At 40.4% G+C, this 17,435-nt stretch overlaps 2 protein-coding genes and 1 long non-coding RNA gene across 4 annotated transcripts; 1 reads left to right on the top strand and 2 right to left on the bottom strand.

The window, feature by feature from the left end:
- The first annotated feature begins 413 nt into the window (after positions 1-413).
- On the top strand, positions 414-9,622 carry LOC148360108 (uncharacterized). Its single transcript, XR_015851285.1, has 2 exons — positions 414-3,069; positions 7,411-9,622. It is a non-coding gene; the product is annotated as an uncharacterized LOC148360108 (long non-coding RNA).
- On the bottom strand, positions 2,580-17,435 carry gsr (glutathione reductase). 2 transcript variants are annotated; one of them, XM_088343539.1, is made up of 12 exons: positions 17,120-17,435; positions 15,105-15,131; positions 14,227-14,318; positions 13,793-13,862; positions 11,504-11,651; positions 11,320-11,374; positions 11,143-11,242; positions 8,792-9,028; positions 7,707-7,818; positions 7,463-7,594; positions 7,270-7,403; positions 2,580-3,023 (listed from the first exon to the last, which is right to left on the bottom strand). In XM_088343539.1, the coding sequence occupies exons 1-12, from the start codon at positions 17,354-17,356 to the stop codon at positions 2,874-2,876; spliced, it is 1,494 nt and encodes a 497-aa protein (XP_088199665.1). In that variant the 5' UTR covers positions 17,357-17,435; the 3' UTR covers positions 2,580-2,873. The 2 variants fall into 2 exon arrangements, with proteins under 2 accessions (XP_088199665.1, XP_088199666.1); XM_088343540.1 differs by having other exon boundaries at positions 17,128-17,262.
- LOC148360109 (uncharacterized) lies at positions 4,099-7,174 on the bottom strand. Its single transcript, XM_088344285.1, has 2 exons — positions 6,095-7,174; positions 4,099-5,513 (listed from the first exon to the last, which is right to left on the bottom strand). Exons 1-2 carry the CDS (start codon positions 6,897-6,899, stop codon positions 4,099-4,101), a joined length of 2,220 nt encoding a protein of 739 aa, XP_088200411.1. The 5' UTR covers positions 6,900-7,174.

The raw sequence follows: 17,435 nt of genomic DNA, 5'->3' as shown, positions 1-17,435 counted from the left end.
CGCGAAGTTCACTAACTGGCGTCATCTGACGTTTTTTACGAATGTCTAACGATTTTCTTTTTGGTTTGGTTTTCCATTCATTTTTTTTAATCAATGAGATACGTTTAAAGATCAAAGTATACCTCATCATGTTGTGAAGGACGATTTTCCTTACAAAAAGCATAGTGTAATCGGTTTATAGGGAATAATTCAGCATTGAAATGAAAAGTTTTAGATTATTTAATGAAATTGTGAATATGTTTGATTGCTAATAGGATTTTCGAGAAGGGTTTTTCAAATCCTCACTATGTGTTTGCTGGTAATAACATCATATTGGAACATAATATTATGAATGTGCTTGATTGCTGTTGTGATTGTCATGATTGTTTTATTTTAATATTAGTGTCAATAAATTTGTTCAAACCAAAATTTTTGTAATTTATTGTAAGTGCTTTGAGTCAAGTTATGTTTATTTGTATAATCACAAGGAGTGTCAAAGGGCTGCACAGATTATTGCAAACCACCAACAATGATTACACCATGCCCTGATCTAAAACCTACATGAGGGCAAGAAAAACTCAAAAACCTTAGCATGAGGAAAATGAAGGAACCTTGAGAAGAGGTCGCACATGAGGTAATCCCCCTTTCAGGATGACCAGGCTGCAATGGATGTTGCAACAAGAAATAATACACAGATATCGTGGCAGCACGGCGGATGGGTGGTTATCGCGCAGCCCCATGGTGTGGAGATTCCGGGTTCTCAATTAAGTCCAGTGGACGAGTTCCGCAGCCTACCCGTGTGGAGTTTGCATGTTCTCCCTGTGCCTGCGGGGGTTTCCTCCGGGATCTCAGGCTTCCTCCCACATTCCCCAAAAGTTCAGGTTACGGTAATTGGCCGGTCCAAATTATCCCAAGGTGTGAAGGAGCCTGGATTTAAACAGTTCCACTAAGTTTGCAGATCGAATCTCAGAGGGCAGAGCATTCCACAACACCAGTGCCTGAATGGAGAACGCTCTTGAACCTGCGGATCTCTTCTTGGCTCTTGGGATCACGAGTAGACCAGCAATTTGAGAACAAAGACTCCAGACCGGAACATAGGTGGAAATTATATCTGAAATACATGAGGGAGCAAGTCCATGCATCTTTTGTATACTGCCAAAAGAACCTTAAAATCACATCTTAAGCTAACAGGGAGCCAATGCATGTTAGCTAAAATCAGTGTAATGCAATCAAACTTTCTTGTCTTAGTTAAAAGCCTCATTGCAGCATTTTGTACCAGCTGAAGGCTCTTGATTTTGGACTTTGAGAGACCGGAGAGTAGTACATTACAATAATTGATATGAGAGGTAACAAGCGCATAAATTATAATCCCCGCATCAGATTTTGATAGCATAGGACGAATTTTAGCAATGTTGCGAAGATGGAAAAAACTGTTCTAGTAATATTCTTAACATGTTTGGAAGGAGAGGATTGGGGTCAAATATGACACCTAAATTTTTGACTGAGTCCCTCTGGGCGCTATTACATTTGTCAATGTTCAGAACAGTTTTTGAGAACAAGTCACGATATTTAGATGGACCAATAACTAACATTGTCTTTTCAGAGTTAAGGCGCAAGAAGTTGAGTGACATCCATTCTTTTATCTCACTGAGGCAGGCCTCCAAATTTCCAGTTTAGTGGGAGAAGATTCCTCCATCGGAAGATATAGTTAAGTGTCTTCTGCGTAGCAATGGAAACTGATATCGTACTTTCAAATCACAATTTTATTACACATTCCCTAGCCCAGCACAGCGGTTATCGCACAGTTCTGAGATCTTGAGATCGAACCTCCTGTGTGGAGTTTGTGTGTTCTCCCCGTGCTTGCATGGGTTCCCTCCCACATTCAAATAACATGCATGTCAGGTTTATTGGCCAGTCCAAATTGTCCCTAGGTGTGAATGAGCGAGTGAATTGTCTGTCTCTGTGTGCCCTACGATTGGCTGGCAACCAGTTCAGGGTGTCCCCTGCCCAGTAACCAAAGATAGCTAGGATGGGCTCCAGCACCCGCGCGACCCTACTAAGGATAAGCGGTGCAGACAATCGCTGGATGGATGCCCTAGCCCTCGTTTGGGTTTGAGCAGTAATTGTGTCGTCTTATTTCCATATAAACCCAAGTTCAGTGAACCCGCACTATAGCACAGTACAGTTTTCGCAGTTTTGTTGACTCTCTGATTAAGTTCTTCATTCTGACACGCTAAACAGTATTTCAGCTCTCCATCAGTGTATTACTAACATTATGGTTTAATATTTACATATCCATTACACAAACTGCAAAATTCATGTAAAGTACGTATGTGCAAACTACTGCAAATTCAATTCTCTAAAATTTATGTCAACAAATTGATCTGAAAACAAAATCTAATTGTATGATGCTGTAATTGTGAAAAAGAAAATTATGGTTTCCATTTCAGATATGGCCATCATTCCTTTTACAATGTAACCTCCACGATAAACAAGGGTTCACTGTAAACTTAACACAATGAACCAGGGAAATAACTTCACTACTGTTTCCAAAACAAAAAGGTTTCCGTTTAAAGCAGAGGACATTTCTGAAACGCACATGGAAACAACCTTTTTATTGTTTTCGTAACACTACAGTAGATCAGTGTTCAGACAAATAGAATCAATTCGAAATACAAAAAGATATAGGTCTAAGGACTTCACATACAATCACTCCATCCAGCATTAAAACTTGAGTCTGATGTATTTAACACTCAGTCAAGACCCACAGTACAACTTTAGATAACCCAAACTCAGTCAAGATGCACTAAAAAAAAGGGTCCCTAAATGTGTAAAGATGAGGGTTTTTAATCAGTTGACTCAACCATTGGACCTTGAGAAGCAGAAGTGTCTCATTAACGCATAGTAACAAGCTCCTCAGCAGAAGTGGGGTGAATGGCGACGGTTTTATCAAAATCTGCTTTGGTGGCGCCGAGTTTAACGGCCACAGCGAAGCCCTGCAGCATCTCATCACATCCGAGACCCTGCATGTGTAGACCCACGACCTGGGGGAGAAAACAGAGCACATAAGCACCTTCAAGGACCGACTATGTGAGAAGCATACCTGCCAACTTTTGAAAGTGAAAAAGCCTAGTAGCTAGGGTCCAGGGGCCGCAGGCCCTGGTCAGGTCCAGGACGATGTCCGGTGGGGGGTTCAGGGGGGTGAAGCCCCCCTGAAGTCAAAGGATTTTTAGCATTTTCAGGGCTTAAAATGCAGCTAAGAAGTAACAAATTTTACATTTTTTTCACAATCACAACCTCATGTTTACAGTCAATTTACCTAAACTGTACTGATGGAAATAATCAAAAGAAAGTTCTTTAAAGCTCAACAATGTATTTAATATAACAAAGTCATAGAAAACCCTCATAGTTTTCTTTTCTTTTCAATATTTGATACAATAAGAAACAAAACATTTAATTTTTTATCATTGAAGTAATATTATTCAGTGTTGGTTCTTGGGTTGGTTTTCAGGTTAGTTTGGAAACTTGTTATTTGAGATATTCCAATATATTTGTGAGTGAATAATTATATAATTGATTTTGATCAGTTTTTATATAAATAAAATAACAACCAGGCCCAACACTGACTAATACTTAAATTTTACATGCAATTTAACTATTGGAAGCAGTTGAAGATAAAACAAAATTTGGCAAACAATAATTAAACTAATTATCTAACTAAGAAAACATTTCACTGGCACATTTCCAAGTGTCACTGCACTGCATACAAGTGTATGTCCATTGAGGCAGTCACTTCTCATCTTAGAAATTCCCAATTTCACTTAACTGACTTCAGCACATATTTAAGCAATAAACAAACTAAAGGCTAAATCTATATATATCATGCAAACAATTTCACTGGCACATTTCTAAGTGTCACTGCTCCATTGAATCAGTCACTTCTCAAAGTGAAGCAAGGCACACCAGAGTCAATTGAACATGCGAGGCCAAAAGATTTTTCTCCGCTGAAAAGCAGATAATAAGAGACTGAAAAGCCATAAACATGCATGGGTTGATTCACTTTAGCAAAATTAATGATATCCAAATGTTCTCCATGTTATACAAGCTACAGCCTAAGCATTATTTGTTTTCCATTGTGCATCGTTTTGATTTTTTCAACTGGTCTTTCGAATGGGTCACACTGTGGCACTTGTATCCAGATGATGTCATCATCATTTTCCTAGTCATCAGGCTGCCAAGCACTTTGGTCGATAGACTTGCCCGGAACTCCGTCTTGTTCTTGTTGACATGACTGAAGATGCGTTCACAGTCTGCGTTGCTGTGATAAATCACCAACACAGACTTGGCCACTTTGAAGAGGGCTCCAAACTTGGCCTTGCCAGTGGCTGGGTCCTTGAGTTTTGAGAGCTCGTTCCACGCTGTGTCCACTCGCTCAGCTTCTGTGATGGCAGGGGTGAGTGGATCGCACTGGTATACGAGGAACTCCTCTTCCAGACTCCTCTTGTCATCCTTGGTCAGGAGGTGAGGGTACCTCTCAGCAAAGAATCTCACCTGGCTGAACTTGCAGTCCTGCCTGTAGCTGATATCCAGCATCCGGGCATTCACCAGAACTTCATCCCCAAAGGGAAATGCGCTGATCATGTAGCTGCATGTGCTGCTGTAGAATGCCCTGACACTGGAAAAGAAAGTGGTGAGGTCACATTCCTTTGCATGTTCAGCCACATAGTCTCTGCAGTTGGTTCCCATGAAGAGATCCTCGTCGTCCTTCTGGTTGGCCCGGTCCTTAAAGTTCACCTTTGTGATGTCACTGGCAGCGATGATGACCTTTGGCTTCATTAAGCACATGATGAGCTTGCTGAACTGAGTCGAGAGCACATGGTGCAAGAGATGCACGCAGGGTTCATCTTTTTGGAGGAAGGTGTTGGTCTCGTTGAAGATTGGCAAGACTGCCATCAAGAAATGGGCATACAACAAAGTGTTCTTGTCACTCATCTTGGTGAGGATAAGGCTGGCTTTGCTGCTGCTGGTCTTGGTGTCATCTTCTTTCTTCTTCTCCTTCACCTTCTTAGACTTGTCCGCCACTTCCTTCTCCTTGAACATGTACCTGGCCAAGTCGAAGGTCTTGGAGGAGTCTGCTTTCTCATCTGTTGCCTGAGGAGCGGCCGTGTCCAGCTTCCTTTTCTTCTCCTCCGACTTCTTCACATCAGGAGTGTAGGGCCTCTTTCTTCCTCTGCTGGATGGCATGCTGGACTTCTTCTCATGACCCACCTCTGCCTCAAAGAACTTGATGAGAGCCGTCCACTGCTGAAGGAGTCGGTCCAAGCAATGCTCCAGGGACAGCCATCTCGTTGACACATGCTTCAGGATCTTGGCCTTGGGTAGACCTTCCTCTTCTTGGAACTGTCGGAGTGCCTGCTTGCGTTTGCTGCTCTTCTCCAAGTAGTAGAACACGTCCACAAGCAGATCATCTAGCTTCACTGGCAATTGCTTCGCCCCTCTCTGAACAGCCAAGTGGATGAGATGGCAGGAACAACCTGCAAATTAATTGCAAAAATTGTAAATGTTCATGGATAAATAGATAATATCCCCAATTCTGGAACATAATCTAAATGCATAAAAACAAGGTTGTCATGGTGTAGTAAAAATTAATACTGTAGTCATAATGTCAAGAGATGTAATGTTGGTGGTAATGGTTAATGCAAGTCCTCATATACCTATGGCTGATGGATTGTAATTTGCTTTAAATCATGTAATTTTAGTAATATTTTATTAAAAACATTATCTGAAGTTTTGATATTTAAAAATTAGAAGTATAAGAAATAACATGACATTTCCTGAAACTACTTTGTAAAACATAACTAATTAATTACATCTATACAAACACACATCTCAAGGTGATTACTATGGGCACATAAAAATAATTAAATGACAAATTTTACTTGAATTAAAATATCTCAATATTATAATTGAAATCAGTACTGTAAAAGAATCTATGGAAAATTGTATTTTCAAGTGATATATTTGATACCATAAATTAATCAGCTTGCAGCGTTTTCGTAATAGGCACATCGATATGAAATAATAATAATTTTGAATAAATTGCATAGTCAATTACCTGCGATGTATGCCGATGGAGATTTTTCTGTGATGAAGGACGCGACTCCTTTCTTGGATCCAAGCATAACAGCGGCGTTGTCGGCAGCAAAACACACTAAATTATCCCAGGGAATGTTGTTCGAGTTCATTTCTTTTTCGATAATCTTAAAAATGTTCTCGCCCGTCGATGCCGTGTTGCATTCTCTCAACGAAAGAAGCACTGACAGAACTTTTCCTGTTTGGTTATCGAAGAATCGTACACAAATTGGATAAAGTTTTACATCGTCGTAGTCTGTACTTCCATCAGTAGACATGCTAAAAGGCGAAGATTTGATGACATCGACGATGCTTTGTGATGATTCTTCACCAAGGCACTGAACGATGTTCGAAGTTTTCGTTCTCCCACAACCATATTTTTTAGCGATCTTAGAATCGGGAAACATTCTCCTGAAAAGCGGTCCCATGTGGTCGGCCATAGCGATTGGAACACCATGTTCAATGATCGCTTCAGTAAATAACACTTCGGCATTTATGACGTCCAAAGAATCGGTTGGGGCGACAAAAAAAGTGGAGATTTTGCCGCTGGAATTACTGTCATTGGCATTTGATTTGTGTTTTTTCGTTCCAACGTGGTCTTTAACGTCGCTAATTCCTCCATGACCCACAGAAAAGTCTTGTCTACACAGTGTGCAGTTCGCGTAATTTTCACCTTTTCTCGATCTGATAATTACTCCAGGGAAAGCTTTGAAATATTCTTCACGAAAGCACTGTAATTTTCGTTTCGGTTTCACAATTTTCTGCACTTTTTCTCCGGTAGATTCCATGATCTATTCAAAGCACCGTGACCTACATCTCGGTTCCTTCTCGCTGCCGATTAAACAATGGCAGTGCTCCAATTGAGCTAAAAATAAACCTCCCGCATGCGCAGACGACTGGCAGTGCCGATAGCCTTTGTTTGAAATGGTACTTCGCGATCTCGCGGTGGAATGTTTTTCGTTCTTTATTTACGATTTTTTTTTTTTTTTTTTAAGGGGAAAACCGTAGTTTTTGTAATGAAACCGAAACACCGTAGTGGGTTCAAGAAAACCGTACTCATTACGGCAGAACCGTAGTAGTTGGCAGGTATGGAGAAGCTTCATTTAGTCATGCTATGTAGTCCTATGGAAAGTAGTTCTTAGACCCTGTAATTCCTACCTTCTCCTCCTTGCCCACACACACCAACTTCATGATGCACTGACTCTTTCGGGTGGTGATAGCATGATAAAGCGGCGTAAAGGAAGTCTTGTAGATCTTAACGTTCTCCTTCCCTCTGCTTATGACGGCCTCCTCTGATAGGGATCGACACTTGTTACCACAGAATGAGATGCCTTCGGAGGTCTTAACTCACCTTCTGTTAGGCCCACCGTGCCGATAGGAGGGTGACTGAACACCACTGTGGGAATGTTGGAGTAGTCCAACTTGGAATCCTTTTTTCCCTCAAAAAGTCTGTGCGCCAGTTTCCTGCCAGCAGCGATGGCAACTAACAAGAAAGAAATTAGATTTTTTTTTTTTTTTTTTTTTTTAAACATTCAAAACAGGTCCCACAAGTCTTATGGGATTGTTCATCAAGACATGAGATCTTAACTTCTTACCTGGCGTGAGAAGAGCTCTGCCACAAACATCACCAACAGCGTAGATTCCCGGTCGGCTGGTATTTTGGTACTCATCCACCACAATGTGGCCATGTTCATCAGTGTTTATACCCTAAAAAAAATACCATTTTAAGAGACTGTCATTATTTACCCGAGAAAACTGAGGAGCCCTTTTTGAGAGGGTAGGGCCCCTGCTTTGGTAAATGAACCACAATTAGATGTGCGCTACCCACAACAGGCAATAAGGTGTCCTTTTAATCCGCTAATACACCAGATTATCCAGTTAACATAGGGCACAGCCCTTCACCTTTATGTTGTGTAAACAATATCTGCCAAATGAAACTCCCCTAGTAAAAAATGTGTAAAAACTTAAATCAACAAAGAAAATTGGGTACCACAATATAGATTTTACACATCGGGGAAAGAGATATTCTACTGTGCAAATCCCATGCATCTTTTAAGAGAAGCAATCACTATAAAGGGACAGCATCAGAGCAATCTGGTTTATTCATAAGTGCAAAGAAAGTACAGACAGATAATAACGTCAGTTTAAATATCCATTATGTGGCGCACTTGCACATGTTGACTGCACAGTTTACTGCTCACCTTGCACAATGTTGACCTTTTTTTCTGCACTATGATGACTATGTTTGCACCAATGCATATGTTGACTATTTTTTTTGCACTATGATGACTTTTGCACCAAATGCAAAATTGCACAACCCTTACGATACCAACTGTATTACGATACCAACTGTATGTAACATTCTACATGGCGACATTTCTTGTGTAAATATCATGTAAATAATAACTATAGCCTTATCCTCCTTGTTTTATAACCTTATATTCTCTGTTCCTTTATCTTCTTGACTTTTTACCTCACTGTGAATGTGTGAAACTGGAGTGTCATGCCCAATTTCGTTGTCACAATATGTTAACCCATTTTGTAACAATGACAATAAAGGTATATTCTATTCTATTCTCAAAATAAAGAGCAACAAATAAAATCCAGCTCAATTGGTAAGCTCTAAATCAGCTGGCTGAAACAAATAACAAAAAAAAAAAAGGGATTTCAGAGGACATACCATCTCGCCGAGATTTAGTCCAGAGATGTTGGGCTTCCTGCCAATGGCCCACAGAAGACAGTCCACTTCCGTAATGGTGCCGCTCTTCTCTTTGTCTTTGGTGACGAGCGTCACTTCAAGCCCAGTGACGGTTTTGCGCACAGATGTCACCTGAGAGTTTTTCCACAAATCCACTCCAGAGTTCTGCAGCTCTTTGGTGCAGTTTGTGCTTATGAAGCTGTCAAAGTTCCTTAAAACCTACAAAAAGGGTTTATTATCACGCTAGGTCATCTTAATTTATGACTAATGTGTTTTGTAGTCATGTATGCAAATCCACATTTAATGAAAATGATCTCCCAACACTGGGTTTTGTAATGTGTTTGAGAATTCAAACAATGTGGACCGGAAAATATTCTCAAAGGGTGATATGGGGGAACTCTGAAAATCAGCTATTTCTTTTAGCCCGTTTATGGACGTTGCATTCAGACTTTGTTACAGGTTAGGTTCATACACCAAACAAGTACTCCTCAACAAATTAGTAAAATAGGTTAAACATTTTCTAATTCCTAATACAGACGGTTGTGGTCAAAAGTTTACATACAGTTTTGAAGAACATAATGCGATGGCTCTTTTGAGTTTCCAGTTATTTCTACAACTCTGACTTTTCTTTGATCAGAACAGATAGTTCTTTGTCACAAGAAACATTCATGAGGTTTGGTTCTTTTATGACTTGATTATGGATTAACAGAAAAAGTAAATCAAATCTGCTGGGTCAAATACATAGATACAGCAACACGAATTAGCAATTTTGGTGACTTGTAAAGTTGTGTCAGTAAAATGAGCTTCATAGCATGGCCTCTTTATTTCTTGTGAGTGATTATGAGTGACTACGGCTGGGGACTTCTGAGGCCATTTAAATAGGGCTCATTGGATGCAAACGCCCACAACCGCTACGATGGGAAAGTCATAAGGAGTTTAGCATGGATCTGAAAAACCGTTATAATTGACAAGTCAGGAAAGTCACTTGGAGCCATTTCAAAGCAGCTGAAGGTCCCAAGAGAAACAGTGCAATCAATTGCAAGTATAAATAAAAGGCACAGTTTTGTAACTGCCACGATCAGGAAGAAAGGCAAGCTATCACCTGCTGCTGGAGAAAATTGGATAGGAGGGAGAAGATTCAACTGAGAGGGGGGTTTTTTAAGGGTTATTGATCTATCTTCGTTATTCATTATCCATTATCCGTTATCGGTCAGTTCATAATACGCTACAAAGCCTAGGAGCCGGGACACTTACTCTCAGCCAAAAGGCCAAGCTAAGGTCCTAGCTCTAAAGCCTTGCTGCGATCATTGCGAATGCACCGTTCCTGTTCCCGGAGGTACTGCAATACTGGGCTGATGCGTGGAGTGGACAGAGCAAGCTCATATTCCATCTCCGAAATGCAAAAATCAAAGATAGTGACTTCATAGAAGGCCAAGCTAAGGACCTAGCATCAAAGCCCTGCCAGATGAAGGCACAAGGTTTAACTGCATAGATAGTACACAATTCTAGAGTCACAGTTGGCAATCCCCAAAAAGCAGATCTGCCCAGAATTAAAAGCTGCTGGAACACCGGCGTCAGTATCCACTATTAAGTGTGTTTTGCATCTCCATTGACTGAGAGGCTGCCGTGCAAATCGGAAGCCCTTGCTCCAAAAGCGGCTCCGTAAGGCTCGATTAGTTTGCTGCTGATCACATGGACAAAGATAAGAACTTTTGAAGGAAAGTTCTGTTGTCAGATGAAACAGAAATTGAGCTATTTGGCCACAATGCTCAGCAATATGTTTGGAGGAGAAAAGGTGAGGCCTTTAACCCCAAGTACACCATGCCTACTGTCAAGCACGGTGGTGGTAGTATTATGGTGTGGGGCTGTCTTGCTGCCAATGGAACTGGTGATTTACAGAGAGTAAATTGGATAATGAAGGAGGATTACCTTCAAATTCTTCAAGGTAACCTAAAGTCATCAGCCCGAAGATTGGGTCTTGGGTGCAGTTGGTGTTCCAACAGGACATTGACCCCAAACGCACATCAAAAGTGGTAATGGAATGGCTAAATCAGGCTAGAATTGAGGTTTTAGAATGGCCTTCCCAAAGTCCTCACTCAAACCAAAATTGAGAACTTGGGGACAATGCTGAAGAAACAAGTCCATGTCAGAAAGCCTCAAATGTAACTGAACTGCACCAATTCTGTCAAGAGGAGTGGTCAAAGATTCAACCAGAAGCTTGTGGATAGCCATCAAAAGCGCCTAATTAAAGTGAAAATGGCCAAGTGACATGTTACCAAATAACAACTGTATTCTTAGGTAATCCTTTACAAATAAAAAGTTCCTTTCCTTACCTCACTTTGTCGGATGATGAGTGAAGTCTTAGAACCTAGGGTGGAAAGGATGCCCGCCATCTCCACAGCAATGTAACCGGCACCCACAACAACGCTTCGCCTGCAGACGGCAAACGATTATTTTGATGAAGATTTTGTCAACATGACATCAAAACGTGATCACAATTAATTGCGTACTTCGGAAGGCTTTCGAGTTCAAAAAAGCCATCGCTGGTGATTCCCAGACTTGCTCCTACAATCACAATACATTATTATAACAGTGAGTTTGACTGCAACGAGAAGAGCAAAACATGTTAATTGTGAAAATGACAGTGAGCAGATAACCAGTTGTAATCCATGTGAGTGTTTGAGAATGTGAAACCTGGGATCTCAGCATCAGTCAACATAGAAGGCTGCCCCCCAGTGGCGATGAGGATATGAGGCGCTGTGTACTTCTTGCCGTTGACCTCCAACGTTGGCTCTGCATCGCTGGTGAACCTGGCATGACCTTCGATGGTTTGGATGCTAGCCTGCGAAATTTTATAAAAAAAATATTACTGGATTAATTTTTTATAACGGCAAATTTAATTCTTCTGGATGTTGGTAGAAAAACATTGCATTTTCATGCCTGTCAATCTCAACCGATTGCTATCCTTAATAAGCGATGATAAAACTTACAAACACAACGCAGCGCCTATTTACTCACAGCAAGTCAGACTGCGTAGTATAAAAAACAAAAAAATTGTGTAAACACGTTTATTTACCAACATAGACAATTATTTCAGCGTCTTTCTTAATTCTTTGCCACCTAGCAGTAAATTTAGTGTTTCTTATACGTAGCAGTGCAGGATTTTGACTTTATCGGATCTACAGATGTTTATTCTCTATAATAATAGAAACTCACCATTTTGTTTGATTTGTAACCAAGATGCCGGAGCATCAGTTCCATTATTTTCCTATACTTTTCATGCATTTTTCTCACATGGTTGAAAACTCTCACCCTCGGCCATTAAGATGGCAGAACTTTGTGAATCTCTTATCAATACATGCAAAAAATAAATGCAGGAGGTGGTGTAATAATAGTCTGTAGTCTCTAATGGTCTGTGCAATACTTCGAGACGTCTTGTGATTAAGGACTGTACAAATAACGTAACTTGACTTGATAGAGGATAATATTTGCTAGTGTACTGCAACAATATTAACGGTTTACGATGACATTGTCGTCTGCTACCATTAGTGACTGAAATGATTTGGATTACAGCCGAAATGGATAAAATGAGATTGGTCTAACAAAAACAAATCCCGTGCTAAATTGTTTTACGGCAGACATAACTCTGAATATACACTGAATCATAAAAAAAAAAACTATTACTGTCCTACCTTAACTAATAAATGATGTCTATGTGCTGCCCCTTTCGACTAAAAGCATCGATAGGTAATCCTCTAAAATGAAAAGAAAAAAAAGGCCATGCACAAGAAATTGATGTCCTGTCTTGCTCGGCAATACTATGAGGGGTGCGCCAAATCGTAACCATTAGTCTCACTAGCGCCCTCTGTCAGGAGGCAAGAGAATTGCGTGCCTTGCTGTGCATTTAAAGATACTAAGCACAGTAATACGTTACATGCTAGTTGTATTACTAATAATCATAATGTAATGGGACTATCAATAATGTTTAAGTCGAATGCGAAAGAACTTTAACACAGAGTCAATTGAACCATCTAATATATTTATTATAGTACATGATGACCTGCCGTATACAAGACCTGCCGTATACAAACATTCCATGCACAATGAAAAAATAAAATCTCCCCTATTCCTTTCCAGACACAGAATGCCAAATAAACATAGATAAATACATACATAAATGAATACATAAATAAAATAAATTATGGCAAAGCACAGACTAACCATGTAAGGAAAGGGATCTGCAGGATTATCCTCCACACTGACAGGAATGGCAGTTCACTACTGAAAGGAGGATCTAAAAGCCCTGCTCTTATCAGCCAGCTAAGCACACTCTATTTACTCTACTTATTTTGCAAGTAATACATAAACTCTTTTGTGTTTTTTTAAAAAAAGGAAAACAATATTCTTTCCAGGTGAAATGCTATCTATCTTTTCTCACATCATTTTGCTCTTTTAAGATCTATTTTTCCTATTTTATAAAAATGTTTTCCTTGTTTTGTGACATATGATCTTCAATACTTCCATATATTCGAAAAACATGTTAAGACAAGAACCTTGATCAAGATCATGTTTTTAGCATTGTGAAATTATATTTTTGCCAATTATATTCGGGTATTTCACACAAAACTTACGAGTGCATTATGAAAAAGAAAAATGTTGACAATATTCGTGTATATTTTGTAATTGCAACACCCGTTGCAGCCTGGTCATCCTGGAAGTGGTATTACCGCATGTGTGATCCCTTTTAAAGGTTTCTTCATTTACCTCATGTTAAGGCTTTTGAGTTTTTCTTTGCCCACATGTAGGTTTTAGATCAGGGGATGGTATAATAATAGTCTGTGGATTGCAATAATCTGTGGTCTGTGCAGCCCTTTGAGACTCCTTGTGATAAAGGGCTATACAAATAAACATGACTTGACTTGAATGATTAAAAAAAACGTATAAATTGACAAGTATGCATTTTGCAAACAGATTTGTCCTTACCTTATCAAGATTGTTTCGATAAATTTGATTCAGGCGACTGATGTAAGAGTCCCTTTTTGTTTTCAGTGCTCTGAAAATAAAGAGATGACATCAAACATTCAAACTTGTATCGTTGTCCTGTTTGAAAGCAATATTCAGGTGACATTTGCAACAGTATAACAGGTCTATTCCAACTTGTTTTCTTGAAATGTATCTCCATGTCCTGAAAGTAAGACAACAACTAGAGACAGATCATGAACAAATGGACCTACTTAAGTCCACAGCCTCACTTCACCTCCTTTACGCTCTGTGAGTGATCACTATCTACTTTTGTTTCAAACACGCCTTTCCAAACATTGTCCTAGAATGGTAAAGCATTGACCAAGCTGAGTGAGTCAACAAGAACAATTCCTCCTTCAGAGTTTCTCAATAGAATTGAGACAAAGCTCACTTACCCCCAATTGAAGTCGACTTTTTTTTCTACGTCGAAGCCGTAATCGGCGTGGTCGTGAAGGAACTCTGCGTGGACAGCTGCATTCCACATGACCTGTAGAGAAAGAGAGGAATTTAAAGTAAGGCTGGAAAAATTAAATTGAGCAAAAGCAGAAAAAATGCTCCCCTACTTACAAAAAACGGTAGACACGAAAACATTTTGGGGGATGTCGAAAAATATCCGGACAATGCTGTAAGTTAGATTTTCTATTGTGTGCACCTTTTTCCGAGTACAGGACAGTACTGTAGTGCTTCTTTCCGCCACTACCGGCGTGTGGCGCTGTGAGAGGTCACCCGGCATTCACCCCGAAGAAGAAATCTGGCCTCCCCTTCTAGTTTGTGTAGAAACATTCTATACTGTCTATACTATGTCTATACTATCTCCAGTGCACTAAGAAGTTTGACATTTTTATTGTTTAACATCTCGTGCATCCATTCGATATGGTTGGTGTAAAGTGTAAAGGAGAGGCGAGACGTTTCTTTTGAAATGAAAGAGGAATAAGAAACTTGATGCGGTTGAGAAAAACTCAGAACACTTTTTTTCGGCCACTTTTTACCACGGAGGAGGACCTCTTGAAGCCCATTTTCCAAAAGTGAGTTAAACTCAACTTTTTTTAATCATTATAGAGTATATTATTTTATGAAATGTTTATTTCTTATTACAAAACAATACAAGCCTTAAACATACTTATGTAGACCTTAAACATACTAAATATAGCACTGAAGCAACTTACAAACTAATTCAACTTACAAATGATCGTCCGGAACCTCGTTTGTAAGTAGGGCAGCGTCTGTAGTTTTGTTTTCAAGACAGGGGGGTGGGGGGTCGTGTAATCATTACCTTTTTGGGGACACAGCCAACATTGACCTGTAAAATACAAGAGCATATAAAATAGTTGGCAATCATCTTTCCACTTAGTAGTTAGTCAACATAGCGGAATGCACACCAGAGCAACATTTCCTTTACGCAACTTCCTTGTCGCAAGACACACTATTAACAGAGGTTTTTGGGGTCCAAAATATCCAACCTTGAAAAATTGAAGAAACATTTCTTCAGAAAATAAAACTAGATTTTTTAATGTTACGTTTAGGATTTGTACAGCGATAAATTGTTTCGAAACTATAGCCTTTTACCACAAGTGTTGGAAAAACGGACCATATGTTCAATATTCTGATCACATTTTTGCAAACTGGGGTCCTCTTTAAGACTGCTTGAAAACCATTTTGGTTAACTAATTGAAGCTTATCGTTAAACTTGTAATAAAATATAATCAGAGCATCATAGAGCAGGTTTTTCTTTCAATCTTTCAGTCAAATTCATTGAAGCTTTATTTGTATTCTATTTAGTTGGGGGGGTGGGTTTAAGTGGTCTGTCTAAGCACTCAGGTCATGAAGGAATCATTCCCTGTGGTGTGTCTTGGGCAAATACAGCCTGGTAGAGCCCATCCCTCCCCAGGCCATCAAATGTTTCCACTCGGTCTTGAACAAGGACCTTTCACGTGTTAGGCGAATGTGCCAACCACTGCACTAAGAAACATTAGGGGGTACTGGAGGTCGCATAGTGTCCATTGAATGTCAGAAGGTTGGCATTTATAAAATGTGTCTCAAAAATTGTAACTTTTCGTGCTAATCGGTAACAAAAAGTACCTTAAAGAAAAAAGAAAGAGTCCAGAAAGAGAGAGAGGAAGGAACAAAGGAAAGAGTCGAGGAAGAAAAAAAGGAAGGAACAACGGAAAGAGTCGAGAAGAGAGGAAGGAACAAAAAGTCAAGATAGAAAGAGAGGAAGGGACAAAGAGTCGAAAGTAGAGATAGAAAGGGAGGAAGGAACAAAATAAGAGTCGAGAGTAGAGATGGAAAGAGGAAGGAGAAAAGTAAAGAGTCGAGAGTCGAGGAAGAAAAAAAGGAAGGAACAAAGGAAAGAGTCTAGAGTCGAGATAGAAATGGAGGAAGGAACAAAGTAAAGAGTAGAGTCGAGATAGAAAATGAGGAAGGAACAAAGGAAAGAGTCGAGATAGAAAAAGAGGAAGGAACAAAAATAAAGAGTTGAGAGTCGAAAAAGAAAAAGAGGAAGGAAAAAAGTATAGAGTCAAGAGTCGAGATAGAAAGAGAGGAAGGAACAAAGGAAAGAGTCGAGATAGAAAGAGAGGACGGAACAAAGTGGGCAGCAGGGCCACACAGTGTTTAGCGCATGTGTGGCACAGTTCTGAAGTCATGAGATCAATCTTTCCTGTGTGGAGTTTGCAAGTTCTCCTGGTGCCTGTGTGGGTTTCCTCCGGGCACTCAGGTTTCATCCCACATTCCAAAAACATGCATGTCAGGTTAATTGGCCGGTCCAAATTGTCTCTAGGCGTGAATGAGCGACTGAACTGTCTGTCCCTGTGTGCCCTGCGACTGGCTGGCAACCAGTCCAGGGTGTCCCCTGCCCACAGATAGCTGGAATGGGCTCCAGCACCCCTGTGACCCAACTGTAGATAAGCGGTGCAGATGGATGGAAAAAAAGAAAGATTCGAGATAGAAAGAGAGGAAGGAACAAAGGAAAGATAGAAAGAAAGATAAAGATAGAAAGAAAGAAAAAGATAGAAAAAAAGAAAAAGAAAGAAAAAGAAAGAAAGGAGGGAAAGGAAGAGAGAAAGATTGGGAACCCGTTTAGGAGGGTCCTCAAGCGGCCCAAGAGACACGAGTACGCATACCCCCATTTGAGAGACAATGACCTCCCATGCAATGTCAGACTAACTAAGCCAACTTTATTCCAACTTTACTCGAACAGGGAAGCTTCCGAAAACTTCATGTCCCTTCTGCTTGGTTTCCACGCGACATTTTGGTTCTCGGTGTCAAACGTTAGCATAATTTACTCACGCAGGTACCTCCGAGTTTCTGACTCTCGACGACGGCCGCTTTAGCGCCCAGCTCCGCCGCCCTCCGAGCCCCCGCCAGACCACCAGAACCACCGCCGACCACCAGGAAGTCGAAACGGGTCACTTCGCTCGTCGATGCTGCCATTGTGCGACGGAAAGACGAGAAACGTCCGGCGACGGAGGAACAGAAGAACCGAAAAGGGATTGGGGGACTTGTTAGGCGAGTGATTATCGCCATAACCAGGAAGCTGCCTGGGCGTGGGAGGGTCAAGCGAAAGCCAGCGGTTGCTGTGTCATGATGAACCACCACAATTAGT

Source organism: Urocampus carinirostris, chromosome 9 (assembly GCF_059441175.1).
Source record: "Urocampus carinirostris isolate Australia breed hairy pipefish chromosome 9, RoL_Ucar_1.0, whole genome shotgun sequence".
NCBI lineage: Eukaryota > Metazoa > Chordata > Actinopteri > Syngnathiformes > Syngnathidae > Urocampus > Urocampus carinirostris.
The sequence above is the reverse complement of the archived record's forward strand: the minus strand, read 5'-3'. Positions and strand labels throughout refer to the sequence as shown.

Bases quoted from the DNA above. Each gene is read 5' to 3' on its own strand.
- LOC148360109 (XM_088344285.1), bottom strand. From the start codon at position 6,899: ATGGAATCTACCGGAGAAAAAGTGCAGAAAATTGTGAAACCGAAACGA. The intron at 5,514-6,094 runs GTAATTGACTAT...ATTAATTTGCAG, and splicing joins TCCATCGGCATACATCGCAG to GTTGTTCCTGCCATCTCATC.
- gsr (XM_088343539.1), bottom strand. From the start codon at position 17,356: ATGGCGATAATCACTCGCCTAACAAGTCCCCCAATCCCTTTTCGGTTC. The intron at 15,132-17,119 runs GTGAGTAAATTA...TGTATTTTACAG, and splicing joins AGAAACTCGGAGGTACCTGC to GTCAATGTTGGCTGTGTCCC. The intron at 7,595-7,706 runs GTAAGAAGTTAA...CTTTCTTGTTAG, and splicing joins CAGAGCTCTTCTCACGCCAG to TTGCCATCGCTGCTGGCAGG.